At 48.1% G+C, this 27,921-nt stretch overlaps 1 protein-coding gene across 1 annotated transcript in view; it reads left to right on the top strand.

Annotated features, from left to right (window-relative positions):
• Tenm4 (teneurin transmembrane protein 4) overlaps window positions 1-27,921 on the top strand; it is a 699,176-nt gene that overhangs the window by 577,399 nt on the left and 93,856 nt on the right. Inside the window, 3 exon segments of the mRNA XM_087901469.1 lie at window positions 10,050-10,235; window positions 18,507-18,533; window positions 26,561-26,707. Of these exon segments, the coding sequence (XP_087757595.1) occupies window positions 10,050-10,235; window positions 18,507-18,533; window positions 26,561-26,707 (360 nt within the window).

Below are 27,921 nucleotides of genomic sequence, written 5' to 3'. Positions count from 1 at the left end.
CTAGGGAAACAGGAGCCCAGGGAATGGCGCCACCTACATTCAGGCCAGGGCTTCTCATGCCGTCATCCAGACATGCCCTCTGGCCAGCCTGATCCAGACAACCCCTCATTGCCACTCTCTTCCCAGGCCACTCTTCAGCTTTGTTGAGTTGGTCCCTCAAACTCACCATTGTGTCCTGGAAACTGAGTCCGAGAAACAGGAAGGTTGCATGTGGTTCTTTCATCTGGGCCTGTATGGATGGCCACATGAGGGGGTCAGAGTTACTGCGGGGTGGGGGCAATGGAGGTCGGTCAACACAGACAAAAGCAATAGCTCCTCGCAGCAGCCCGCTGTCCACACCAAGTGTTTGTAGCATGTGCACAGGCAGACTAGACCAGGCTGTTTCCTGGGCATTTCTAGTGATGTGGCAGGACTCACCTTGGGTATCTGTGGCAACAGGGGAAGGAAGGCGTGATGGATGGAGGCCATAGCAACAGAAGGTGAATGGTCCTGCCACTGGGAATCATGAAGGAATTCTAAGTAGAGGTTTGGTGTGGGTGTATTTGCTTTTAGAAAGCTCACTCTAGGGATGGGGGAGATGTTCCATGATTAAGAGAACTTGCTATGCATGAGGACCCAAGTTTGAATCCCCAGCACCTGCAAGGCCAGCTCAAGGTTCACCGAGAGACCCCGTTTCAAGGAAATAAAGGGGGGATGATGGAGTAGGACACCTCTTCTGAGTTCCTCAGGCTCATGCATGGGCACACACTCACATGTGCACATCATACACACACACACACACACACGTGACAGTAATAATAGTAAATAAATCAGTAGGAAGATTGTATAGAAGTCTACTGTCTGAAGTGCTGGGCGGATATTCAGGTGGCAGTGTCCAGGAGAACCAGATCGATGGACTCGTGCCTAGCAGGACACCAGGGTTAGAGATCTTTGGGAAGATTTAACATCTTTCTCCTCAGTTTACCCTCTTTGGCTCTCTTGGAGGACTTTGGGTGAAGGATTTCCCAGCTCTGGCCAAAATATATATCCCAGTCACGTCCTCTGGCTTCCCTGTTCCCTGGCCCTTCCCTGGTTTATCATCCTGCCAATTCACACACCATGCAGAATCCTCTTCTGGGCTGGGTTTGAAGCCCTCTAATCAGGAAGCCAGATCACCTCCAATTCAGATGAACAGCAATGGCTTGCTGCTTCTCACCAAGGGCACTCACCTGAAACCTGAGTTCTGGGGGAAATAGATGCGAAACCCCGCTCTGCGCCTCCGTCCTGGGCTTCTCGTGTCTGCCTGGTCTGAGAGCTCTCCAGGCTCCTCGAATGAGGTGAAGGGCCATGTGCTCTCCAAGGCTCATTAGCTCGCTGCCAGCTCGGTCTGTGGAGCAGAGCCATCCATGACTGGAGCGGTTCTGGCTGGAGGGTTATAGTGAGGGAGGCTGAAAAGCAGGAGAGAGGCTCGAGTTTGGTCTTGATGTCTAGAGGAGACTAATTACTGAAGGGACAGACATATGTCGGGGGCTCTGTCTGTACCTTCGTCCTCTCCTGGTTTCTTCCAGAAACCTGTGCGGAGACAAAACAACCATCTGCTCAGCTTGCCAGGGAAGGAAGGAGCGGCCGCCATACTTGAGTAAAGATACAAGGAGTTTCTCATAACCTACCATGCGCTGGGCAAGTGGCTGACTTTGTGTTAGTTTGTGCACATGGGTTCCTTAGAAATGGGTCTAATTTTACATTATCTCCACATTCTGAGCTTCTAGGGAGATCATGCACCTAGCAGATGCCCAGTGTATATTTGAGTCACTTTTAAACTTCTGGTGGAGAGCTGTCATCATCTCCCACTTTATAAACGGCATAGATAAGGCTCGGAGGTGGCAGCATTTGCTCTCCACAGGTAGGAGGTAGCAGAACACACAGCCCCTTAACCGACTCCAGCCCTTGACTCTCTGCAAAGCCATAGAATTTCGTATAATTACATGGTGCGCTCCGGTCCATGCGGCAACACAAAGGTGTGATGGAAGACACGTTTGCTGTGTGGCCCTCCCCAGGAAACGCAGACATTAATCTGTGGAGGCAGGGTTCTCCAGACAATGCTGGTGAGTTAGTGACCCTGAGAAAATATTGCACACGGGGGTACACTGGGGTGCTGGGAATAGAGAAGACGAGACTGTTTCCAGCTAGGATTAGAGGAGGACCCAAGGAGCAACTGGTGTTGGAGCTAGAACTGAAAGCGGGTTTAGACTTGAGCCTGTGTAGATGGACCCAAGGAGGGCCGCATGGGAAGAACCCAGGCAGAAGCTCCGAGGAAGGTCCAGTGCAATGACCGCTCTCTGGTAGCCGTCTGCAAAGGTGACTCTACAGGGCTGCTTGTCTGAGGCAGCTAACAAGGTCTTGCTCAAGGGCTGGCACATATGTCACCATGTGCATAAGGCAAGGCACCCTCTTCCCTCTTGCCTAGCTTCCTGTCCATAGCGTGACTAGGTTTCTACGATGCCCTCTCAGGCTCTGACCACAAAAGCTGCTCCTTTGAATCCTCAGCTCCTTCTCCCTTGACTCGACGTCCACTTTAAGGGGATCTCCTGGTGACAACCTGCCACCTACAAGCCGCCTTGGGCTCTCTCCTGGCTCTCCCTCCCTTTTCAGTTTCTACCCCTTCCCAGCGTCCGAGGCCTCTAGCTGGGTTGTCCTCTTGTTCCCATACCTCTGTCCCACACCCGCCTTGCCGTCCCCAAGCTCACTCAGCCACTCGCTGTCTCTGGACACGCAGCTGCAGCTGTGGAAGGATCTGCCTTCCGGCAGCCAGATGGCACCCTGGGCGCGATGGGCAGCCCCTCCCGTGCCCTCCAGCTGCAGTTCTTCACACACGCAGAGCTGCAATGCCCAGTCCACAGAAGGGCTATCCCAGTCTCCACATCTGTTCACCAGCTCTCCGTGCAGCCGGTATTCTTCCTCCTTCTTCCCGCGGACTGACACCATCGCTTAAGTCCACGCGCATTGTTCTGGATGGTCCCTCACGCAGCCCGGGCCCCACCCATCTCTCTGCCTGTACTCTGTGCCCAGCTGAGGAGCTGCCCACAAAGCCTGTCCCTCCAATTGTGCTTTGGATTCAGTGCTCACCAACTGTGCAAAGGCACCTCAGTGGAGTACCATCTCCTTGTCCCCCTCCTGCCTTCTAATCTCCCTCCCCCCCCCCCGCTATTTCTGCTGCACAAACATGACATTTAATAACTATTTATTTACTCATTGGAGGTGGGAGGAATATAAAGCACCTTCCTTGGACTTCATATAACTGGTCCCAAGATCTTGGTATCAGCACCTCATCTGCATACTGTTTATACCATTTTTGAAAAAGCAGAGGCATAGAGAGAGACGAAGCAACTTGCTCAAATCACGTGGTTTGGGTGGGTGGATGGTGACATTCTCAATGATGAACTACCTGGTTAGACAGATAGATAGTCTGATGTTTGAGCAGACAGATAGAGAAAAAAGCAAAAGAGGGCAAGTTAATCTAATAGGAATTGGATGAGGGCGGGGAAGGAGACCTGGCCTCCAATTTCAGCAGTCACATTGTTTAACTCAGCCCATAATCTACTAAACAATTTATACTAAGAAAACACTGTCAGATTGTATCAGAGGCCGAACCTCAATTGATCGCACAATTGACAGACAAAGGAAGCGAGGATAGACAGTCATCTTCCATTCTAGCCAAAATGCCACTGAGCAAGTCACCTCATCTGCCCACGCTGTTGGCTCAGTTGGGATACATGAGTGAAAATCGGTCCAGAGGTGCTGATGGGGGCATGTGTATGAGCACCACCATAACTCTGGAACATGTGGATGCTTGGCTCCTCCCTCGTTTTGACTCACATGCTGGCCAGTGTGACTTGGACTTGACATCTGCCAAGATTTTTAAAGACAAGTAATTAGACAGAGAATGCTGTCAGGAAACATTATAAACTGTTAAGCCCTCTATTGACATTTCTAAGGCTGGTCTCCAAATCTCGGGTCTTCAGCACCATAGAGCATCTTCCTTATTACCCCTCTCAGTGGGCAGTACAGACTTAGGAAGACATCCCAGAGATCACACGGGGCAGACCCTGTCTCGACACCCAGGAATTTCAAAACCATCTTCACCTCGTTTTCCTTGATGCATGGGAGAGTTCACGCATTTGGGCAGGGTGCCTTCTCTATTCCCAGTTTGTACATCTTTCCGAGTAGATGGTGCTTTACGAGGAAAGTGTGCACGAATCTCTTCCATCATGGCAAAGACAGCTTCACCTACCAGGTTTTTTAGGGATGTCAAGTAAGTCCCAACAAACCAAAATATAACTTTGATAGTGCCGGGCTTCGTCTTGGCTTGTACGGAGACTAGTGTTTAATGAGAGAAGCCAGGGGCATCTCCCCACCATTTGGGGCACTTTGGGGCATAATTGCCTATAATCAACTCCTGCATCTTTTCCTGCCCTTTTCACCTGTTCCTCGTGTGTCCACCCTTATCCGTGTCACAGGCAGACGACAGGTACAGCTCAGGTTGTAGCGTGAAGGAAGATGGGTCTGCAGGTGTATGGACCAAGACATCTAACGATTACCGGTTACCGAGTTCATGGAGATGGGAGATGGGTGTCTAAAGAGCTTATCCACTGAGAATAGTGAACCTCTGTTTGGATGTGCTTGATGGTAATTTTTGTAGAGCATGGCCCTGAGATGGGGTTAAGCTAACAGACATGGAACAGACTTCTCCAGCATCTTTTTATGTCTCTCTGTACGTTCAAACAATCAAGTGATGAATTGTGGTTGAGAAAGGGTTAAGGAATTTTCCCAAGGGCCGTTGGGAAATTTGGTACTCACATCTGAAAACAAGTCTATCCTACTGCTGAAGGATGCTGGTGTATCAGAAAAGATTTCTCCCAGGCCCTGGGGTCTTCCACACTCAGGCAGAAAGCTCTGGTTCTGATCACATTAAAGTAGCCATGGCCAAAAGTTCTCTTACCCTAGGTGTGGGGCAGACATCAGCATTCACACCATCTCTTGATTTTGCTATGCTTGCCAGGTCTTGTTTTCTTTTTATTGAAATAAATAAATAAAAAATACATATGAAATTGGTGAAATTGGTCCTGTTCTGACTGCGCCAGGTGTAGATTCTATGCCAGGCTCTTTACTTTGGGGCACGTCAGTTCATTTGACCTGATAGACCTAGGTTAAATACTTCTGCTGTGCTGGAATACAACTCTAGGGGACAGGGAAGCAGGCTTTGTCAGGTTTTGATTCTCAAGCCCACTGTCACTTTAGCGCGTAGGAAGCTACCCATGCGAGAACGAGCCCTGCCACACTCTTTAAAGTGACTGATGCCACCGCCTGCCCCCTCCCCATTTAGAAGGAAACCTGAGATTTAGAGAGGAGCTGTGACCCACTTCCACAGAAGACATTTCTGTTATGTAAATGGCAGATGAGCCGCCAAAGCACATTCTAGAGCACTGTCCTGTTTTGTTCTCACCAAGCGTCCTGTGAAGTTTCATCTGCTTTAATGTCAAGGCTGAATCTAAGGAGGAAAAATAAAACAGTTCCTTTCATTTCAAGGGCAAGAATAATAAACTAGAGTATTGGGGGGCAGGGGATAGGGACTGCAGTCTGAAGCCAAACGGTAAAGTCGAGTCTCAGGTTTCTCCTCCCATCAGGCGCTGAGGGTCCTTCCACTCAGGTCAAACAGGCTTTTCTGAGTTACCATCAGTTAGCACCCCGTAAACATCACGGTCACCCGGTCTGGGCCCCTCCCGTTAAAACATGCCAGAGCTCACAAGCCAGCTTGTAAAAGGCCTGGGGGCGGGGGATGTGCCCAGTCACCAGGCAGCCTTAGACAATAGGGAAACGTGTTCAGATGATTGGACCAAACTCTGCATGCAAAGAAAAAGATGCAGGGTCATCCCAGGAACTCTGCCCGGAAGATCCCATTTCTTCTCATGCACACCCAGGATTGGACTCGGGCAGAACAAAGAAAAACAGAACAGTGGGGCCAGAAGTGGGCAGGAGAGGTCTGCTGGATCTTCGAGGAAGGGTTCTCCTAGGTATCCATCTTGCTTTTTCTGAGTCTCCATTTAAAGAACTGTCTGCTTTGCCAGACTGCATGATTCCAAGGATGCCTGCAAGACTTTGTCAAGCATCTGCGGACTCCATAGCTCTCCGAAGCCATGTCTCTAAAAAGGACAGTAACGAGGTGTTCTCATAACATTGCTGTAAGAATTAGTGAGAAACCGAACGCGAAATGTGCACCGAGAGGTGTAAAACCTGATAGAAGCGTTAAATCAGAAATATCTTTCCCCCGCATTACCTCATTTGATCTAATATCAGGCCTGTGAGGGTAGCGAAGTGAAAGTTATCAGCCCTACTTTACAGAGATGCAAAGTGAGGCTTAATGGGTTGTGTAATACAGTGCATTTTATGTGGTCCGTAAGTGACAAAGCCATGGATAAGTCCCAGGTCTGCCTCCTCCTCGGAGCCATGGCTTTAACCCGTGGTAGCTAAACCAAAAGGTATTAATAATGGCTGTGTATAAGTACGTACGCTATATGCATATATTAATGATTTGCAACGTTTATGTATTTAGAATTTATATATATATTTATAATTTATATATATTTAGAATGCATACATTGACTATTTAGAATCAGTGTGTGTCTCTTGCGGACTGTGCTGTCTTAGGACAGAGGCTGAATCTTACTGGGCTGTGCGTTTTCAGCACTAGACATAGCTCAGGCTCAGGGCTCACTAGACGTCAATCAGCAGGAGCTCCCTGACACCTAGATCACCTCTGCAGTGTGGCTCTCCACATTCCCGTTACACAGAGGGAAGAAAGGATGCTCAGAGCAGCTGAGCAGCTCCCCGGCCTGGCAGTCAGCACTGCCTGGTTACTAAGTCTGAGGTGAAGCCCACGGTCTGTGTCCATAACTCCTGCTTCTCGAGTTTCGATCAACTGTAGACCAGAGACAAGAACTTCATCTATACTGAATATAGATTTTTTTTCTTGCAACTGTTCCCTAAAGAGTATAGCAAACAACTATAAACGCAGTTGTTTGGCCATGACTACTCAGTCTAGTGATGATTTAAAGTATGGAGGAGGTTATATGTCCATTAAATGCAAGTACCATGCTCTTTTATATAAGGAACTTGCACACCTATAGATTTCTGTATTCAAGAGGTTAGTGGTTGGGGGACCAATCTTCTTTGATACCAAGGAATGAGGGATGACCTCGCCTGTTAGCTAAGGCCAGGAGGCAAGTGCAGGGCAAAGCCTAGCTCTCTGCCCTTGGCCCTTCTGCCTCCCTGTGCCCTGCTGCCTCACACCCCACAGCTTTGGCTGCCAGTCTCCTGGTTCACACCTCCGTGGACAGAAGCGCTGTTTGCTGTTGGCTTCACACCATCAATTGCCACTTGGAAAAAGTGCTGGGCAAACCCAAACAAATGCTGGGTTATTCTTCTCTCCCAGGGTGTTCAGCCAGCCCCCAGAGTCACCAGGAGGTCACTGCCCTTTAAGTGTGTATAAACAGATAGAAGTGTCAGAGATGTGACCCACAGGGGTCTGAGGCCTAAAACCTGTTGCTCTTTGTCTTTGGGCAAGCCCGAGATGTTGTCTGAGGGGGGTGTCACTCTGAAGTGCCTGCTGGATGCGGGGCACCAAGTGCCACGGTTCCATCTTCAGACTCCAGAGATGCAGACAGACAGGCTTGCTGGACATTGAGCTAGGCTGAGTGGCATGTACGGGAATACTCCACCCTCGGGCAACAGTCACGTGGGCATCTCGATCTGTTTATTATTTAACAAGTATCAGTTCAGGAACAGAAGTGACCAGAGGGTGGAGCCCAACCCCGGGGGCTGCTGAAGATCTGACTGTAACACAGAGAAGCACCCCAGAGTGTAGTCTGGGGTGGGGAGAAGCAGGTGGCTAGCCACAGGTGAGAAGAGAAGCCAAGACCTTGAGCCAAGCCTTATGCTATGGTTGTATTGTGTAATATGGAGGATGCTGTAGCATAGACTATGTCTTGGAGCCCAGCGGGTCTTTAGACATCCTTTGGTCCCCCCAGAAGTAGGTGAGGAAGTTGATACCAAGAGACAGGAACGAAGTGGCACCCAAGTCCCGAGCCCAGTGCCTAAGCAGGCAAGGATCTCACAAGCCTCTCTGAATGCCCAGTGGGAAGTGAGCTGCCCTGACCTCCACCTTGAGTTTCTCGACCCTCTGTGTTCTGCCCTGGGCACTCACTAGGGTCTGGAGAAGAGCAGAAGGCTGTTTGTTTGTTTGTTTGTTTGTAGCAAGGCTTCACTGCACACTCCTTCCAAACCAAAAGCTGTGACTCGGTGGACCCAAAGGACCTTCTTACATATCCTACAGCTCAGAAGCTCCTGGTGCCTGGCTCCATGTCACAACTGCTTCTGCCCCTCTTCAGCAGCTCCCCAGGCCCTGGACAGCTGAGAGATGCCATGTATACTGCATCCAGCCCCAGCCTCTGTTCTGAGGCGGCAGCTTGGCAAGATAGCTGTGTAGAAACACAACGTACATAGCAACTCTTATTGTGCTTTTTAAATTTCCCAGAACTTTGTTTATTGTATTCTAGGTTGATAAAAAAAAATCTCAGAACCACTGAGATCCAATTTATTTTCCTTCATGTGCTGTGTGTGTGTGTGTGTGTGTGTGTGTATGCACATGGGAGTGCCCTGCTCCGTCACCCTCTACCCTATGTATTCCTCTGAGGACAGCATCTCTCACTAAACCCGAAGCTCACCTGCTGGCCCAGGCTCACTGGCTGGCAGACCCTGGGGGCTGCAGAGACTTGTAGCCATGCCCAGCTTCTCTGTGGTTGCAGAGGTTACAAACTAATGTTATACTTCTGCTGGTGCAGCAAACACTCACTGAGCCGCCCCCCAGCCCTCTTCCTTCCCTTTTGTCAAAGTACCAGAATATTAGCAACTTCTTAGAGCAGCAGTGCCTCTAGCAAGGGAGCAATGGGTGGAGACAGCTTGACTCAGGGGCCACTTAACCGGGCTGCAAAGAAATTTACAATTGTCGAGCTTCTCACACACCAGGGAAGACTGTTGGGTCATGAGGCATGAGTCGATCAAGTCTAGGCCTCCACTGGAGCCCTGGAGAAGATCACCTGGGGTGTGTGTGTGTGTGTGTATGTGTGTGTGTGTGTGTGTGTGTGTGTGTGTGTGTGGCGCGCGCATGCTACACAAATTTCCTAAAAAGCAGTTGCAGTTTCGAAACCTTTTGGTCTCAGCTTTTCAGTAAGCATGAAGCAGCTGCTGGCTCGGAGCCCCAGGGACTTGTGAATCCAGCCCTGTGTGTTTTGCACCCACACAGAGCAGCCTTTGTGAAGGACAAGGCAGCCCCACTCTGGCCATGAAGTGTCCCCCTCCCCTGCTGTTTACTTTGGACAGAGAGCTCATTTCAGTGGAGTCTGAAGCTGTGGGGAGCATCAAGCTGAAGGCCAGAAAATAAACCCAGTTTCGCAGGACAAACCTAGATCTGGGACAACCCTGAAAACAGAAGCATGAACCAGCCACCCCCACCCCTGCTCTCTCCCCCTCCCTCCCTTCCTCCCTCTCTGTCTGCACTGGAGTCAAAGCTGTAGAGAAAATCATCACGGGGTCCTCACCAGGCCCACCAGCGCTTCATTTGGTGACAGGGACACATCCCCACTTGGTTTTCACCCATAACTGGCTTTTAATTAAATGGGACTTTTTCTCACATCTGTTCAGAAGGCTGGTCTCCTTTGGAAGTGGCCAGCACAAAAGCAGGGGCAGACTGGCAATAGGGAAAAGCAAACAGAGCAGAGCTACACAATCCCCCTATTCTGGCGAAGAAACCAGTGCTGGCGGGCCTCTGCCAGAGGCTGCTCCTTCGAGGTCATTGCCCGTGGAGATTACTCTGCCGAGCCTCTGGAATCCCCACCGCTCACAGAGCCTAACTAGGTGGCCAAGGGTGACCCCTGTTCCCAGCAACAACTGGCTCAATAAGCTTTTGTTCTCTCTCCTCCCACCCCTGCCCCTTTGCCCCTCTTTCTCGCCCACAGAGATCTGTGCTGCTGACTGCGGTGGCCACGGCGTCTGCGTAGGAGGCACCTGCCGCTGTGAGGACGGCTGGATGGGGGCCGCATGCGACCAACGGGCCTGCCACCCTCGCTGCGCGGAACACGGGACCTGCAGGGATGGCAAGTGTGAATGCAGCCCCGGCTGGAACGGTGAACACTGCACCATCGGTATGGCAAAGGTCCCGGGGCATTCTGGTTGCTCTGAAAGACTCTTTGAGGCCAGCCTGTGCCTTCACTGCATGCGGATAGAGGCCACAAGTCCTTTCATCTGATGGCATTATGACTGGCTTCTCCTAGACATCAGCTGGGTTTAAAAGCACCATCTGTCATTCTCCACACACATCCTCCCCCAGTTTGCCTTCCCCATGTGGCATCTAGCTGATTAGCAGGTCTTGCTGTTGAGCCCTTCCCGAGCTAAATGCGACATTGCTCTTTGCCCAGAGATGAGTCAAGTGGCGGCTATGGGCAAGGACCATTGCCCCGCTGAATCTCAATTTCCTAACCAGTAGGATGGGGGAGAATCAGGGAAGCAAAGAGCTTGGCACAAGCTGGCACACGGCGAAATGCCCCAAACATGTAACCATCGTTAGCGGTTTCAGCATATGGCTGCGTGGCTCCTCGTAGTATCCAAGGCTCCTGAAAAGGCCTCTAATCCCAACAAAAACTCTTCTCCAGGGTCCCTAGGCCACATCTGCATTTCTCTTTCCCCTGCCCCAGGCTTCCATCCTGTCTGCATCTGTCTCCTCTCCCCTCTCTGGGGGCTGCTCCACACCAGGCCCTGCTGAAGCAGCACTGTCGGCTGCTTTCAAAACAAGCTGATCACTTCTTCCCTTCCTGTCTCTCAGCCTTTCCTGCTGGCTTTGTTGATTTTAAACACAGCCAGACGTTTCGCTTGGTTTATTATCCTGGAATGAACACTCACCAAAAGCTCTTTATTGGATCGACTGCTTTGTGTACGCATTTTCTTCCCTTTCCTCCCTCCCTCCCTCTCTCTCTCTCTCTCTCTCTCTCTCTCTCTCTCTCTCTCTCTCTCTCTTAGAAAGGGTTTGTGATCAGATGGTAAGCACATGGCTTTTATAAGGCAGGATTCCAGGTGCCTCTCAGTACAGAAAGTGACCCCTTGGGTCTCATAGAAATGGAAAGAAAAGCCCTAACTTTTGAGAGACAAAGGGATTTTAAGCAAATGGTGAAACCTTGTATCCAGTCATTCTGTTTTGCCATTACTCCGTATCCATGGTCCCCTGCAACATCCCCAAGTTAATAAACAGCTATGGAACACGTCCTATTTATTAACAATAATGGCTTCTAATTTTTGAGTATTTATGATGTGCCAAGCACTGTGCCTAAGGCTTTAACTGCATTATTTTACACTTCTAACAATGCAAAGAGTTATGGATTATTTTCTCTTTCTTGGGGACCTGAAAGTAAAGGGCATATAACCTTTGAAAACAAGAATTGGAAGCTTGATTTTTCCGTTCCCAGCTGTTCACCCTACAGTCCTTTGCAGCTGGTTCCCAGGTGTCCACCGGGCATCCAGCTCAGGCCCTGCCTAGAGGCGGGACTCTGTTTGTCCAGTCAGGCTCGGAGTCCCCCGCCCCCTTGGCCTCACCCCATGCTCCATGTGGTGACACAGCTTTCTCTTCTGCACAGTAGACTGCGCCATCCCGTCTCATTGCATGCTGCTTGATGGCTTCTGTAAGGTTATCCTATCTCAGGTCTGTCTTGGAATCCTTAGTAAACCTGGTCGTCTCAGAGCCTCTGCTTTCCTCTCTCCTTTACTCCAAGGACAGCCTAAACTTTCAGCCTCTTAACCTGGGAGTTCATTCCCATCTAAAGAAAGAATCAGGTTTCAGAGAATGGCTCAGTTAGTAAGCTGCTTGCCTTGCCAGCGTTAGGACCTGAGTTCAAACCCCGGAATCCATATCAAAGCCAGGCATGGTGGCTGATGCTCATAATCCCGGCACCAGAGTGGTGCGGGCAGTAGGATCTCAGTGGCTAACGGGTGTAGCCCAACTGGTGAGCCCTAGGCCAACAAGAGACTCTATCTCAAATAAGGTGGGTGGTGTTCCTTAAGATTCTTCTGTGGCCTCTATGCTGTGCGTGAGCATGAACACACACACACTTTAGTTTTTGATTTTTTTTTTAGATAGACACACACATACACACACACTTTTTGCTTTTGTTTTTTATTTATTTGGGGTTTTGAGATAGATACGTGTACACACACACACACACACAAACACACACACATTTGATTTTGATTTTTTGAGATAGACACACATATATACACACACTTTTGTTTTTGTTTTTGATTTGTTTGGCTTTTTGAGATAGATCCACATGCACACACACACACACACACACACACACACACACACACTTTTGCTTTTGTTTTATTGAGATAAGGTCTCACTATGTAGCCTTGGCTGTCCTGAAACTCACTATGTGGACCAGGCTGACTCCCAAAATTCAGCAATCCACTTGCCTCTGCCTCCCGAGTACTGGGATTAAAAGTGTGCACCACCACGCCCTGCTCACACATTTTTAGAAAAAAAAAAAAGTCAGAACTCACAGAGAACACATTTTCCATCTCTTACTTATGGAGTTCTATGTTTGCTTTCCCAAATTCCAAGAGGTAACTGCCCTTTATAAAACAAGACCTCCCACCCATGCTAAATGACAGCAAGGAGGGAAATCCTCCCTTGGTCTCGCTGCAGAGGATTGGTGTCAGGACCTGTGGGCAGGCGGACTATATCTGCCGTAGCTGTCCATCAGACCAGCTTTAAGAAGATCCCATTTATTTTGGTGCCAAGAAGCTGTACCGTCCTTTCTACCTCCCCTGCTTGCCCCATTGTTTCCCTTTAAGAACGGCTTCTTCTTTGATTGCAGATGGTTTTTCCTTTTAGATAAGAAATACATCGAGGTAAATATGCATAGCAGAAGAGGAAGGTTGACAGTCATAAATATCAAAAAGAGAAAAATGCCACAGGACACAGAGGAGGTCACAGACAAGTCACAGTGGCTCAGATGAAAGGACTTGGTCTCAGGATGCTATTTTCTCATTGTGTGATGAGCGTTTTCTTTGTCCTTGTGTAATTTCCCTGCATGGCTCCCTTCTCTTTTTGGGTCTCTGCTGTGGCCAGCTGCATCCCTGTGAGAAACCCAGCACCCTCATGCTGAAGGAACACGTCAGTCACCTTGCAGGATAGAAGGGGTTAGGGGTTCAGCTTAGACAATGATGAGTACCCCGCTCCTCACTGAAGTGGTAGGAAGGAGAAATCCCCCCTTTTGTAACCTCTGTGAGCATCACCTATGGGAAAGAGGGTGCTGGCGTGAGGGACATGCCAAGCGTTCAGTTCTCTCCTACCAGTTCACTGTTGCCAGAATAGCTCACGATCCTGAACCTAGAACCTACCCTGCAATCCAGTTCTCTCCCAACCAGAGCAGATGCTGGTACCTTTGATGCCAATTCCATGCCGTGGAAGGGATCAGACTCAGGGTCTGTTTATATCAACATTACTACCCTCTGCAAACAGGAAGGAGTAATGACATGCTTACCTTACAGCAGGAAGGAAGTACATAAAGACCGAGGAAACTCTGGGCAGAAGAAGCGCTGTCCCTCAGGAACACTTCCCAGAGCTGGTTGTTATAGTAGATATCACACACCTTCCTTTAGAGATTTGGTTCCCACCCACCCACCCTCCCCGGATCTTTCAAGGAAGCTGCTTGTTTTATCTCCAAAGAGGTTGGTTTTTCCAAATAAGAGAAAACACATCAATGGCATCCTCTTTAATGATAGTATTGTTTTCACTCTTGTGAGACTGCGTCCCATGCCTTAGGCGAGGAATCACCCTCTCTCAGCACCTAGTAGATACTTCTCTGGTGAGATTGCCACAGGAAAACCACATGATTGCCTGGGACAGTTTCTCTCTCAGCGCATCACAGAATGAACAGCGGGATGGTGTCGCTGGTGATGATGGAATTCCATCCCTCTCCTCCACCTCCCATCATCCCAGAAGTAGTTCACCTGAAACTGCCCCCCCCCCAAAAAAACGAGAGATTCGTCAATTTTGTTTTGCTCCCTCAATACAAATGCTTTCATTTGCGTATGTGGCGGTCATTTGCGTACATGGAACTGCGGTTTCCTAGTCTAGAAGCTGAGGTAAGATGGATTGACTTGGCTCTGTTCCTCAAGTGCATGGTTCATACACAGTCATCAGGAGTGCGTTCTCAGATGTCTGTTTCAGGAATGTTATGGGCCCCGCCAGTCCAAGACTTGACCTCCAGTTTCTTAAGAAAATTTGAAAATCATTGTTAAATTTAAGGTGTTTAATTCTTTCCCCCTGTCTTTGAAAACACATACATTTTGGATCAATTCTATGGTGATTATTTTATTCACCTCAGCGCCCCCTCATCTACGAAACCTCAGAACACGTGTGGGAAATGCCAGCTTCTGATCTCACTTATAAAATCCAACCCTGACCCCAAAGCTGTGATGGCAGGAGATGCCAGACATTCAGAATTATTTACTTGAACTTTGGGAGAGCCGTCCAATCACATAAACCCCGATTCTTAAACAAAAGCCTCTTCTGGGAGGAAAGACCAAAATAACACTCCGGTGACGCAATCACCTGAATGAGCAAAACCAGACTTCATGATGAAGGGGAATTTTCAAGAAAGCCGCAGAATCTTCCAGAGTACTTTGTCCACTTTCGAATGGGAACACTCTGGTTTCACCTCATAATCAGATTTGTCCTTCCACAAGAGCTCAGAAGCCGCTCCGGAGGTGTCAGCACCCGGGTGATGCCCCTATGCTGTTCATTCCCAAAAGCTCTCTCTCACAATGGGGCCTGAGAGCCCACAGGAAAGGGAGAGAGAGGGAAAGAGCGCATGATGACCCCCCCCCCCCCGGGGCTGTCAGAGTCCGAGTCTGACTGCCGGCGTCTCCTGGAGATGTGCACCTGTGAGAAGGGTGGGAAACCGGAAGAAAATAAAGGAGACTTGTGGGGTCATTTCAAGGTAGGAACCACTGACCCGTCGTCTACCAATCCTGCATTCAAGAAGAAGAAGAACAAGGACCTGTTGGGTCTCAGTAAGGACATCATGTTGGTAATTGGTATCTGCCTGAAAGACATTCACGTGACGATAACCCCCATTCCACCACCTACTGTAATGATCTCTACTTCATCTGTCATAGTGTGAGCCAGTGATGCAAGGGTTAATTGTCAACCCCAGATTCTAGGGGAGTGAGAAGGGGAAGCCTCTTGCCATGTTTGAGGCCTTGATAGAGGCCCCAGTGCTCCTGGGAGCTACTGTGAGGGAAAACCCTTAGGAACCTCTGTGGATCCAGGCAAGTGAACAAAAACAAACCTGCATCTTCACACCAGTGGTCCCAGGAACACCAAAGAGATCTAAAACCACCACCACCACCCCAGAACTTACTGGAAATGACCCTGTGCTGCTGTTGGTTTCTCCATCTTCTCAGTGACAAGGAGATAGGAAGAACCCAAGAACACCTGTGCAACAAGGAAATGAAGGAAATACCTGCAGTCTATGGAGGAAGATGCTGCTACCACAGCACCTTCATCTTGGAGCCCTGAGTTGAACGATGCAGAGATCTCACGAACTCCTGAACCCACCTTCCAAACCACAGACTATGAGGTGGCCACCATCTTCTCAAAATAACTTAACATCGTGGATTTCAAGATGGCGGCATTTGAAAACATTCCTGTCAAGATGTCCAGTCAGTCACAGTGTGGGCTTCTGCCTTTGTTTAAGTAAACGGCATGGAACTTCAAAATCCCAGATATCACTTCCTTTTTCTACAGCCCGAGACAAGGAAGCCTTGTTCCCTTTCCAGAGAACTCTTGGACTTGGCCATGACTGGGGCTTCCAGCCGTTTTGCTCAGTGTGACCTCTGGTGTCACCGTAGCAGAGGAACCCCTGCTGTAGACTTGGGGTTTGAAATTTTGAAGGCCCACACTTTCCTCCTGAAAACCCACACTGTGAAAACAGCCTAAGCTGCTTTGGTCACTTCTGCTGGCTTCTGTTCCCACCTGTGGTCTGGAGAAATTAGCAAGTGTTCTTAAAAGGTATTAAAGTATTTGTTCCTAATAGAGATCTATCGTACTGCAAAGTCCTTGGAAATGAAATGGCATTTCATTCCTTCAGCCCTCTGAAGTCAGCCGTGGCTTTCAGGAGATTAGCCCGTGGAGTGTACCTCACCTTTGGGAGCCACCATTGAGTCTGGAGACAATCAGAAAGCTCCCTCAAAGCCTAAGCTACACAGTGAGGTGATCATGTGGATCCCAGTGAGGGGGACCCATCTCCCCAAATCCTTGGGAGGGAAGTCACAGCTCACGCCACACGTGCTGTGTCACTGAGTCTAGAGTAGCTAGAAGAATGTTGAACCAGGATCCTCCACAGGAGCTCCGCATGTGGGAAAGCGAAGAAATCCGCCAGCCCCGGGACTTTCCATGCATGTATGTGCCCTTGCTCTCTGGTGGCAAAACTCCGGGGCACCACACAGGTGATGGCTACAAGATCTTAGACCACTTTGCAAACTGAGACGAATAAACTTTTAGACAACTAAAGAAACAGACGAACCAAGAACGGGCGAAGTTCTCGTCTCGGCCAGAGACCTCCCGGCTGGTTTGGAGATGGGCTTTTCCCGTGTTCCATTTCTTTCGTTTGGGTGGTCCCTATGTTTGCCATCCCATGGCTTCGTGTATTCACTCCTGCTTAAAAGCCATTCTCCTTCATAGTACCTTCATATGTCCTCCTGCACAGAGCCCACAGTACCTCCAGGGATAAAGGGATGCTTACAGGCCCCGTTAAATCACCTGCTCCCAATTTTCCACTTGGCCACGTGGCTTCCTGATACATCTATCATCATGACAGTTACTGCATTGATACATGAACTAAGAACAGATTCTCTCATCTACAAGTATTTTGATGCAAACCGGTAGATGATTGATAGATAGATGATAGATAGATAGATAGATAGATAGATAGATAGATAGATAGATAGATAGGCAGGCAGGCAGATATATAGATGTAATACATAGATGAATAGATGGATAGCTAGGTAGGTTAATAGATGATAGATAGATAGATAGATAGATAGATAGATAGATAGATAGATAGATAGATAGAAAGACAGACAGACAGACAGACAGAGCAATGGTACCTGTCTATCTTTTTTATGAAGTGAAGAAAAAAATAGTCTTACAATTTATACAATCATTTGGCTTCCAGATAAAGCCATTCCATTATTATAGTTCAGTCCTGTTTCAGGGACTTTTGAGTCACACATGAAATCAAGCTGAGGATGGGGTACAGCCTACCTGGAGGCATTCATTGGTTGCTTTCGAAGACTGTGCCTTCTGCCTGGCCTGTATGAGAACTCAGAAAAAAGAGGTGTAGAGAAATCAGAAAAGGAAGGCTCTTCCACACCCCGACGAGGTGGGTAAAATATGTACTATAGGCTGGAACTGAAGAGATTAGTACTGTTCTGGGTGTCCAGACACATACCACGTGTACACACTGGGTTTAGAAATCAGAGCAATGTTTGGCAGATATCCTCACAAGTAGGCAAAACCTTAGAGTGTTACATAATTCAAATAACCCCTCCTTTGGAAAAGCCAAGCATCCATCATTCTGTCTCTTGAGTTAAGTCAAGATTTCCCTTGCCTTTCCCACTTTCCACAGTGACATTCATTGATCTACGCCTCACATCCTTCGTAAGATGCACAAAGTAGGGGTACATCTTACTTGGCACACCCCACATTCTGCATTTGAGTCTGTGTAGACATGCGTGTTCCTGGATAATTTTCAAATGCCAAACAGATGAGTTAGCAATGTATTTCAGCCAAAGTCTCAACCTAGAACCCAAGTGTATATCAGAAATTAGGCAAAATTTACAGATCTCCAACCTCTAATTTCTCGGGAGTTTGTCTGCCCAGATAATTTGTCAGTATAGCTATTTCCCCTTGAGGGAGGTCGGCCATCGCTCTGGGTAGCCCAAGGGGTTAGCTGTAGTTTTCTGTGAACATTAATGAACCTGACAGGGCAGGACTGTGGCCACTCGTGCAGCTTCCCAGACTCGTTTTTTCCATTGTCCTTCTCCATATGTCTTCCGCTTCTACGATCACATTTCCAAATGCCTGGATCCCAGAATGAGTTGGCCATTCCTTTGGGCTCTTCATGGAGAATGCGCCTGCTCTCCGTCCTTCTATCCCATATCATTTTGTCTTTGGTTGTACGTCTTTGGTTTTTTTTTTCCCCCCCAACCATGGCAGAGGCCTATCCCAAACATTGGGCACCACCCTGACTCCCCACCCTTCCCTAGTGTCTCCTTAACACTCAGCATGGTCACACGGCAGGCAGTATTGCACTTCCTTGGTCCTACCTTAAATGTCCTGTCTTTTATCTCCCAAGCTCACTATCTGGATAGGGTAGTTAAAGGTATGGTCTTCCTCTATTTTCCTGTTGTCTTTGTGTCTGTGTTTGTGTGTGAGCGTAAAAGTTGCGTGCATATAAAAATGTATACATTGGCATGACAGTGTCTACATGCTGCCACATCCCCAGCTTTGTCACAGCAGGAGGGTGGGTTTGGGGTCACGGGGCGGTGAATCGACGGAGAATGTCGTTCTTTGCCCGAGTCACGTAGAGCTGTCTGTGACATTACCATTGTGTTGCGACCCTTCCATCACCCCTGCACCCCACCCCCAGACCTTCCACCCCGTCCATCCCATCTCATGTCACCCTACCCATTCCTTATGGCCTCTGGCCCATCAGAATTCAGACACTAGGGACCAGCCTGGGTGGGCTGGGAAAGGGAGAGGCTCAAGAGCAAGAGAAAACAATCTCGAGGACCGCATCCCGTTACTGCTGTGTTCCTTCACCCAGCAGCCGCATGGGGCACACCCACTGTGTGCTAGGTCCTCAGGCCAGGCTCTGGGAACAAGAAGTAGACCGCAGCCTGGGGAGAGGGTAGTCTATTGCTCGCTGTCTGTTTTTCTTTACAGAGAAGGCCTGGCTTTGGTAAGTTTGTTCTTCGAAGAGTATCCCCTAATGGCAGCGTGATTTGTAATAGTTGAAAGATTGATGTAGTTTAGGTGATGTCTAATTCTCCGCGAAGACATCAGAGCTGTAATAATAAGGCTCGGGTTGAAACTTCTAAAAGAACCCAGCACTTCCTAAGGAGAAGCATGACGTCATAGCTTTTAATCCTTGGGTCTAAACACAATCCCTGTGTCCGTTGGTTAGGGACTTGTATTCTGTAATCAGCTGAATCCCAGCTCCCATATCCACAGCCAGAGTGACCACGGGGCAGGTGACTTCCCTGTCACATATTCATCTGTAAAATGAGTGTACTGACAGTCTGAGGGGATATTGTCCATCACAGTGGAAAGTGTGGCAGTAAGAACATGAGCCTGCCAGCCCCATTACCTCAGCAGTCAGGAAGTAGAGAGAAGACAGGAAGTACAGTTTACTCCAAAAGCCTCAAAGTCCACCCCCAGTGATCCTCTTCCCTCCAATAAGGTTCCACCTCCAAAAGGTTCCGCTGCCTTCCCAAGCAGCTGGGAAACATGTGTTCAAATATGAGTCTACAGGGGACAGTTCACAGTCAAACAACAGGGACCAATAACGAACTAAATGCTTTTCAGCTGGGTCAATCTTGCCCCTGCAGTCAATGTGTTACTAGGACCCAACCAAACGGATAGGAAGCAAGGTTTGTTGACTTTAATACACTGACCTTTGCTGAGAACAAAATCATCCCAGCAGGAAACAGACGTATCTCAGCGTTCTCCTGGGACAAGTGTTCAATGCACTCACCATCAGAGTGTAGACTAAATTCATATCAGAGTCATTACTCAGTGGACCGCTCCCTACCGTGTGGAGTCCTTTGCGCCCATGAGTCTTGAGTCCTGTTAATTTTTTTTTCAAAGGAAGCAGATTTAATGCTACCCATTTGGGTGAAAATGAAAGCCAAAGTTGAGGGAGTTTTAGTGATTCACCCAGGTTACACGTCTGGGAAGTCCTGAAGCCAGAACTTCGGACTTTCTGGTCATATCCAGATTTCCAACATTTTGTATTCTATCACCATAAGTCACCAAGAATGTCTCACAGTTTCCAATATTTTACGTCCAAATCACATATGCCAACTGTATCCTCTCTGGGAAGTAGTTTACATCTTACTCAAGTCACCTGCCCTGATCTGTAGTTCAGAAAATTCCACTGTCAGACCTTCATTGGGCTGAGAGGTCAGTGAACCAGAACTTCCTTTAAAAGACAAATACTTCTTGGTAAAATCTGGGAATGTAGCAAACCCCACACAGCCAGTGTCCTGTGTTGATTCTCAAACCCAGTTCAGAGATCTGCACTGGCCTGCTTGAGATTTGTCAAAGCAAAGTGGGGTGGGGGGGGCTCAAAGAAAGACCACTTCTGTTCTCTTCCCACTTGCTTTGGTAGAGGGTACATTAAATAATAGTCTCTTGTCTGGTCTCATAAGCTGCCAGGAAATGTGGATGCCACACAGTAGCAATGGCTCTCTCTGCAGGGGATCTACAGTCTCTTAGAGAAGACTCAGAAGCAAATAATCTCCCAACCAGTGTGATAAGGGCCCTGATGGTGGCAATTTGGAGACCTCACCAAAGGAGGCAGGGCGCTTGCAGATTGTGGAATTTGACATGGGGTTTAAGAGAGCCATGAAAAGTTTTTTTAAACGTGGGCAACAGACATTTGTGATTTAGGGGGCTCCCATTAGTCCGTTCTGTGGAAAAGGAGTTGGAGGAGAATGTTGGGAGCAAAAAGATCAGTTACATTAATGCTGTCACTGAGGTGAGAAAAGATGTTGATCTCGTGCAGGGAGGTGGGCGCAGAGATGAAAGGGTGCAACGGACAAAACACAGTGAGAAGGGCATGCGCTGGGAAGGGCATGTGCTGGGCGGGAGGCAACCCGCTTGCTGCTCCACAAGATTCTGAAAGGTTCCTGGCCACGCCTGATGCTGGCCAGCTGCAGAGGTGATATTGAAATGAAGTGGTCCCTTGTCATTTAAAGGGCATCATTTCTTTTGAAAAGCTGAGCCCTCCTCTAAATCTTCAGACTACATTATTTTGGCTCCAGCAAATGCCTGGTGTGAGCCCTTCCATAGGGGACTGTTAATGTCTCTCTGGCTCTCTGAATTATTGATGAGTTTCAGGGTTTGTGGAATTAACGAGCTTCTCCCATGGGGAAGGATGGGCACATTGCTTTAAGAAAGTCAGCAAGTTACCCCAGAGGAGACTTCCCCATGTTGGCTAATGGGGTGGGGGTGACGGGTGCCAGAAGCAAGTGAACCTACTTCACTCACAAGTACCCTGAGGCTGTTTGATGCCAACTTACTGTGTGGGTCCTCAGGGTGGAACTTGGGTCTTCTGAAGAAACCAAGAATGGATAAAGTGGCCCCATATTAAGAGTTCCCCTCCCCTGGGTGCCTCTGAGTAGCACTAAGTGTGTAGAGTAGGCAACCGGAGGAATTCACAGGAACCCAAGAGGGGTGCCCTGGACAAGACTATCACAGCAAATATGTGGGGAAAAGAGTTCCAAGTCCAAAATGGAAAGTGCTCTGGAAACAAGCAAGGGGCTTTCTTCAGTGAGGTGCTAGCATTCAGTGTGACTGAGATAAGAGCCGAAGTGTTTGCCGAACTCCCTTGACAACAGACGCTTGGTTGTCTTTGGTCGGCTGCCATTGTTGTTGGTATTGCTGCTTGCGTCAGGGTCATTAGCCCTTGCTGACCTGAAACTCTGTATAGCTAAAGATGACCTGGGCTCCTGTTTCTCCTGCCTCCACCTCCCAGGAGCTGAGATTCCAGCCATGTGCCACTACACCCAGATTCTACACACACACACAGACACACACACACACATTCCTGGGAACCAAGCTAAGGGCTTCATGCACGCTAGGCGAGCAGTCTACCCACTGATCCCCACACCCAGCCCCTGTAGCTTCTCTTTAGAGACCCCTTACCACCAGTCCCTCACAGAGTTCCCTATGAGAATGAGTGTTTAAGATCTTAAGCCCCAACAGATGTGAGTGACAAATTTATTATCTCAGAGCTTTGAAGGCTGAGTTAGAAGGAGGCTCACAAGCTCAAGGCCAACCTAGGCCGCTTAATAAAACCATTTCAAAATAAATAAATTTAAGTTTAAATCCTTCCAGGAAAATGCAGGCAAAAGATATCTCCCTCCACCCATCTATTAACACGAAGTCTATCACCCAGTAGGTGATGCATAAAACGTGTTGAGCTTATAAATCGATTGATGGAGTCTGATATTCTGTCCTTCTTCATTGGTCAGTTTTGCTAGAAGTGCCTAATGGGTTATTCATGTTATACATCAGGAAACCGAGACCAAGACAGGGGAGGTAACTTTCTCAACCCTTATCAGTCAGAAGGGAAGAAGCAGAATCCATTTCTCTCTGATCTGTTGGTTCATTTGAGCAAGTGTGTGGTAAGTGCCTACTGTGTGAAGGCACCCGTGAAGCCCTGATGCCTTTATGGAGTCTGCATTCTAACAGAGGGAGTGAGACCATTGAACTACTGCGAAATTAACCAATAGCCAGAGTGGCTGTCACCAGAAGGACAGCCAGCTATGGAAGTTTGAGGTGACTCGTGGCACTGCCCGTGTTACACCAATGCCAATTGCATGGCATAGTGACCCCAGAGCTCCACCGCTAGGGTGCCCCTTCACTTCAGAGAAGTTAGTATTTGTGAGACCTAAACAATGGCACAGCTTGAGCAGCAGAGGGTTACTTTCCTGCGAGTGCAGCTCGTAGTAAAGTTACACAAAGCTAAAATCCAATCCAGTCTTAACGGCCCTTATATAGTAAATGCCCCTTGTATTGTCAGCTCCCATGCTTACTGGGCTGAGTACTGGCATAAACCATTCCATTTAATCTTCTCAGTGCCTCTTTCATACCTACAGATATGAAAACTGAAGTTCAGAGTTAATGTGATAATCTTCCCATGAACAGAGAGTCCAGTGACCGTGCTAAGATCTGAGTTAATGCCGAGCGGTGGTGGTGCACTCCTTTAAACCCAGCACTCAGGAGGCAATGGCAGGCAGATCTCTGTGAGTTCGGGGCCAGCCTGGTCTACAGAGCAAGTTCTAGGACAGTATCCAAAGCTACACAGAGAAACCCTGTCTCAAAAAAAAAAAAAAACCTGAGTTTAAGTTTGGCAAGCTTCAGTGTCCCCATAACTACAAAACATATTTGTTTTTTCAATTAAAAACTTAAGACTAATGGTGTAAAATTGGAACGTCTCTGAAAATCTGGAAAATGAAAATCTGGAAAATTATTTTTTAAAAGTGTGGTGTTCTCTCTGACACACATACACACACAGCCAGGTTTTGTGTATGAATGTGGTTGCATGCAAGTTACAACATGCTTGCAGAGGCCGGAGGATAGCCTCAGGTGTTGGTCCTCACCATCCACCTTATTTGGAGCACAGTCTCTCGTTCACCACGGTATGTACCAAGCTAGCTGGGCCTTGAGAACCTGGGGCTTCTCCTGTCTCACCCGCCCAGCTCTAAGTAGACACAATGAAATTACCGTACCTGGCCCAGTTTGGATTCTAGGGATCCAAACTCAGGACCTCACATCTACACAGCAAGTGTTTTATGCACTGAGCCATTTCTCCAGCCCCGAAAAGTCTCCCCTTTGAGGAACAATCTGTGCAAAGTACCTAGCCCAGGGGCTATCCGTGGTAGGACCCCGAGTACATGGCAGTTGTCATTGTCCTTGCTGTCCTGAGGCATCTACCAGAAATACATAGCCCACAGATCAAGTCTACCTCGTCATAGATTTTTGTTAATAATCAAGTTTATTAGAACACGTTGTGCTCATGACTCATGGATAGCCTGTGCCTGCTTTGGGATCACAGTGCCAGATTGTTGAGCCTTCCTAATTCCCCTATGTTATAATTAAGAACATTGGGGTTCAAAAATATTTAATAACATGGCCGGGTCCCCTGGCCACAGAGTCACAGAGCTGGCCTTTGGTGTGGCTCCTAAGCTGGTGCTCACAAAAGGTCCTTTCTGCATCTTATGAGATGCTGTATCACGGCAAAATAAAAGAGTATCTTAATATTGCTAAAGCTTTCACCTTCTCCCTCTAAGATTAACCCCAGGATGAGTAGTTTAATTAAAAGCAGTCCCTGGGTAGATGGACGAAAACTTGAGCCTAATTGAAAGACAGGAGAGGCTCTGCTTGCTGAGATCACTCTGGGTGACTGACCATGGTGGCTTAGTCAGAACACAGATCCGTCACCCGCATGTCACCCCCTGCTCCCAGCACCCAGTTTTACAGCTTTTCTCCTTGATCAGTTTTGAGGCTAGCCTCCCACACGTTCTCTACATTTTCTACCAAGCTTTCTGTGTGATCCCCACTGGATTCCCCACATGCAACCAGTGTTTCTTCCTTTGAGTGGAAAGGACAGTGGTTGCATTGCTTGGCTGGTGTCTGCATGGACCATCTCAAGAGGAAGTGAACTTCTGATTTTTGTTGGAATAAGAGTCAACTATCCAAAGCCCTTGAGCCATAATGGTATCTAATCTTTGCATGCTAATTTTAATATGCATTTTTTAAGTCCTTGAAATACTAGTCTCAGATTCTGACCTATCAGCTACTCCCTGAATGTTTATATGTGCCAGGTCTGTTGTCCCTTTAAAAATAATGAGTCACGGAGCCCAGCTAACAGAGTGCTCACTCAGCGTTCATGAAACCTGGGCTTTAATCACCACCGCCACATAAGCAGACGTGGTGGTGCACACCTGTAATCCCAGTACTTGGGAGGCAGAATCAGTATGATCAGAAGTTCAGGGCCGTCTGCAACTGCATAGCAAGTGTGAAGTCAATGTGGGCTACGTAGGACCCTGTCGCCAAAAAGAAAGGAAGGGAGCAAGGGAGGAAGGTAGAAAGGAAAGAGAAAGAAAAGAAAATGAAAATGGCAACAACCCCCCAAGTGGTAATAGGTTTATTTTCCATGGTTTTGTGTTTTCGCAGCAGAATGTTCAGTTTACAGCCAAATGGGCAGGTGTTTGAGGCTCATCACAGTAAACTAGTGTAACTCATTCCTTCCCTGGAGGCTGGAGCAGAGGAGAGGAAGTAGAGACGCCATGAACAGCATAGTTTGAGTTGATAGTCACTCAGAGAAGAGGGCTGGCCATTATGGAAATATGGACGCAAGAGAAAGAATAGAAACAAAAAGAATTTGGATGAAAGAATAGAAGCGAAAGTGAGCTATGAAACCTAATGTTTTCTTAAGCACAAGTCCCTTCCTTTTTGAAATGTGTATGTGTCTCTCACACACACAAAAGCATGTGGGACTCGACTGTATGTAACTTGACGCAGGTGCGGAGGTCAGAGGACAATCTTTAGGAATCAGTTTTCTCTTTCCACCCTGGGTTCCTAGACTCAAACTCAGGTCATCGGTCTTGTACAGCGATAGCTTTTGCCTTCTGAGCCACAAACCAGGCTTGAAAAGGGCAGCAATCAAAACCTGTAGGCCTCCTTGACTATTACTAAAAGTCCCCACCTCATCATGGGGTCAGAGCAGAAGTAATGGGGTCCAAGCATTGTCCTGATCTTTTTCTTAGGTCACCCATGCCTGCTCAGATGGCCATAGCTGTTCCTAGTTCCCGCTGTGTAGTTTAGGTCTCCGTCGAGGCACTTTGGTAGGATGCCTGCTTCTCAAGAATACAGCTAGGTATTTTTCATCTCTGTGCCCGTAGCTAACCCAAATAAGATGCGTAACAAGGGACGGGTGTGGAGATACACATCTGAGCAGCTAGCACTGCTTGGATCTTCCTTTGTACTTGAGACCAGCAGGAGTTCGCCTATGTCGTGACAGTCTCCTGGGCTCCCCTGGTATAAAGCCCTCATTCTCGAAGCAAAAACTGTTGTCTAGGAGAAAAGGGGAGCCAATAAACAAAAAGCCTAAAGCCCACTCGCGTTGACCTAGTTGCAAGAACTGGGGGAAAGGCACATCTCTAGGCCAAGTGTTACAGAACACCTTCAATCCCAGCACCCAGGAGGCAGAGGCAGGGGAATCTCTATGAGTTAAAGGCCAAGAGCCAAGATGACCAAGCACAGGATTGAGGATGGGTGGAAGACCTCCCTAGTCAGGCCCTGGCAGACTTGATCCTCTGACTGCAGCTCCAAATCCTGATCGCTTGTGTAATGGGGGGGGGGGGAGGTGGAGATGCTGAGGGTTCCAGACCCCCTCAGTAAGAGTCCTTACTTCTCCAAGTCTCTGCTGTCTTCTCTGTAAAGTGGAGAGTCGCTGTGGTCCCTGCCTCCCCAGCTGCTGAGACAGAGAGATGTGAAAGCATCGTCTAGGCAGCTGGTACAGCATGAGTGCAGAGTGCAGGGGTAACAGTTGCCATGGTAATAGCATGTATTATAATAACTTCTACCCAGCCCTTGACTCCCTGCCTTGTCTTACAGAGGGCTGTCCTGGCTTGTGCAATGGAAATGGTAGATGTACCCTGGACCTGAATGGGTGGCACTGTGTCTGCCAGCTGGGCTGGAGAGGAGCTGGATGTGACACGTCCATGGAAACCGCCTGTGGGGACAGCAAAGACAACGATGGAGGTAGGGGTCTGGGTTAGCAGGAAACCAACATTTTAATCCTCAGTGAGGGGACTTTGGGACACAGGAGATCATGTGGGTGGCCTGAGGAATGAGTGCTATTGTTAGTATAGTTTGACTCATTGAAATGAGTGAAGGTAAATAGAACTGGCATCTATTAGCCAATGGAGAGAAGACAAGGAGAAGCATTCTCAGTTAGCCTTGTGGTGGAATGGTTACCTGGCCTGGGCTTGCAGAAGCAACCCTCTTCCGTATCCCAGAAACTGTGAAGGATGTTCCTCCGGGGAAGGAAGTTCACTCACTTGGATTAAGGTGTCGCCTCTGATTCTGAAGGTAACCCTCTCAGGAACACCAAGATACACTTTCCCCTCACACTCTCTGAAACATATAGGTTTGTAATAACATCTGCCTTTGCTTTCTTCCCAAGTGCTGGACAGCCAAAACCCAAGGGAAGAGGGCTTAGCCTTATGGAATATTAACTCAGGGTGAAAACCCATTTTAATTAAAACTTGGATCTTAACCCCACCTGGGTACTGGGTGTCCCTGAACTTTACTCTCCCAAAATATAAAATGAGGCTGTTGACAGAGGCTGCTCATTTGTTCCCAGCTGCTCAGACCCAAAATAATAACACAAAGCTGTATTAATTAAAACACTGGTTGGCTAACCACTTAAGCATGTTGCTAGCTAGCTCTTATGTCTTAGATTAACCAACCCATTTCTATTATTTTATATTTTACCATGAGGCTTGTGATTTACATGTAAAGTTCTGGGGCACGTCTGTCTCCTCTGACAGCTACATGGCATCTCACTGACTCCCCCTTCTTTCTCCCAGCATTCAATTTAGGTTTCCCGCCTAGCTCTACTTTGCCCTATCAGAGGCCAAATCAGCTTCTTTACTCATTAACCAATAAAAGCAACAGAAGGACTTCCCACACCATGAGGCAGTTTGCCCATCAAGGTTATTCAAGTCTTTATATTAGCCATAAATTAGCTTCCATTTCTCTATGGTGTAAACTTGCATAATATTCTCCATAATATACTCCACATTCCCACGTGGTAGAACCTGCTTCTACGAACCACAGGGAGTTACTGGAAAAATAAAGAAGACAGATACAAAAGCAAAGAAAATTTCTTTCTAATGCTGGCAGCTGACACACTTAAGCAGCTCTCTTTGATTTAAACTGAGAGACTTCCCCGTGTTCTGAACAATGTTAGA

Source organism: Myodes glareolus, chromosome 24 (genome assembly GCF_982192425.1).
Source record: "Myodes glareolus chromosome 24, mMyoGla1.1, whole genome shotgun sequence".
Lineage (NCBI taxonomy): Eukaryota > Metazoa > Chordata > Mammalia > Rodentia > Cricetidae > Myodes > Myodes glareolus.
Note: the sequence above shows the minus strand (reverse complement) of the source record. Positions and strands in the feature narration are given on the sequence as shown.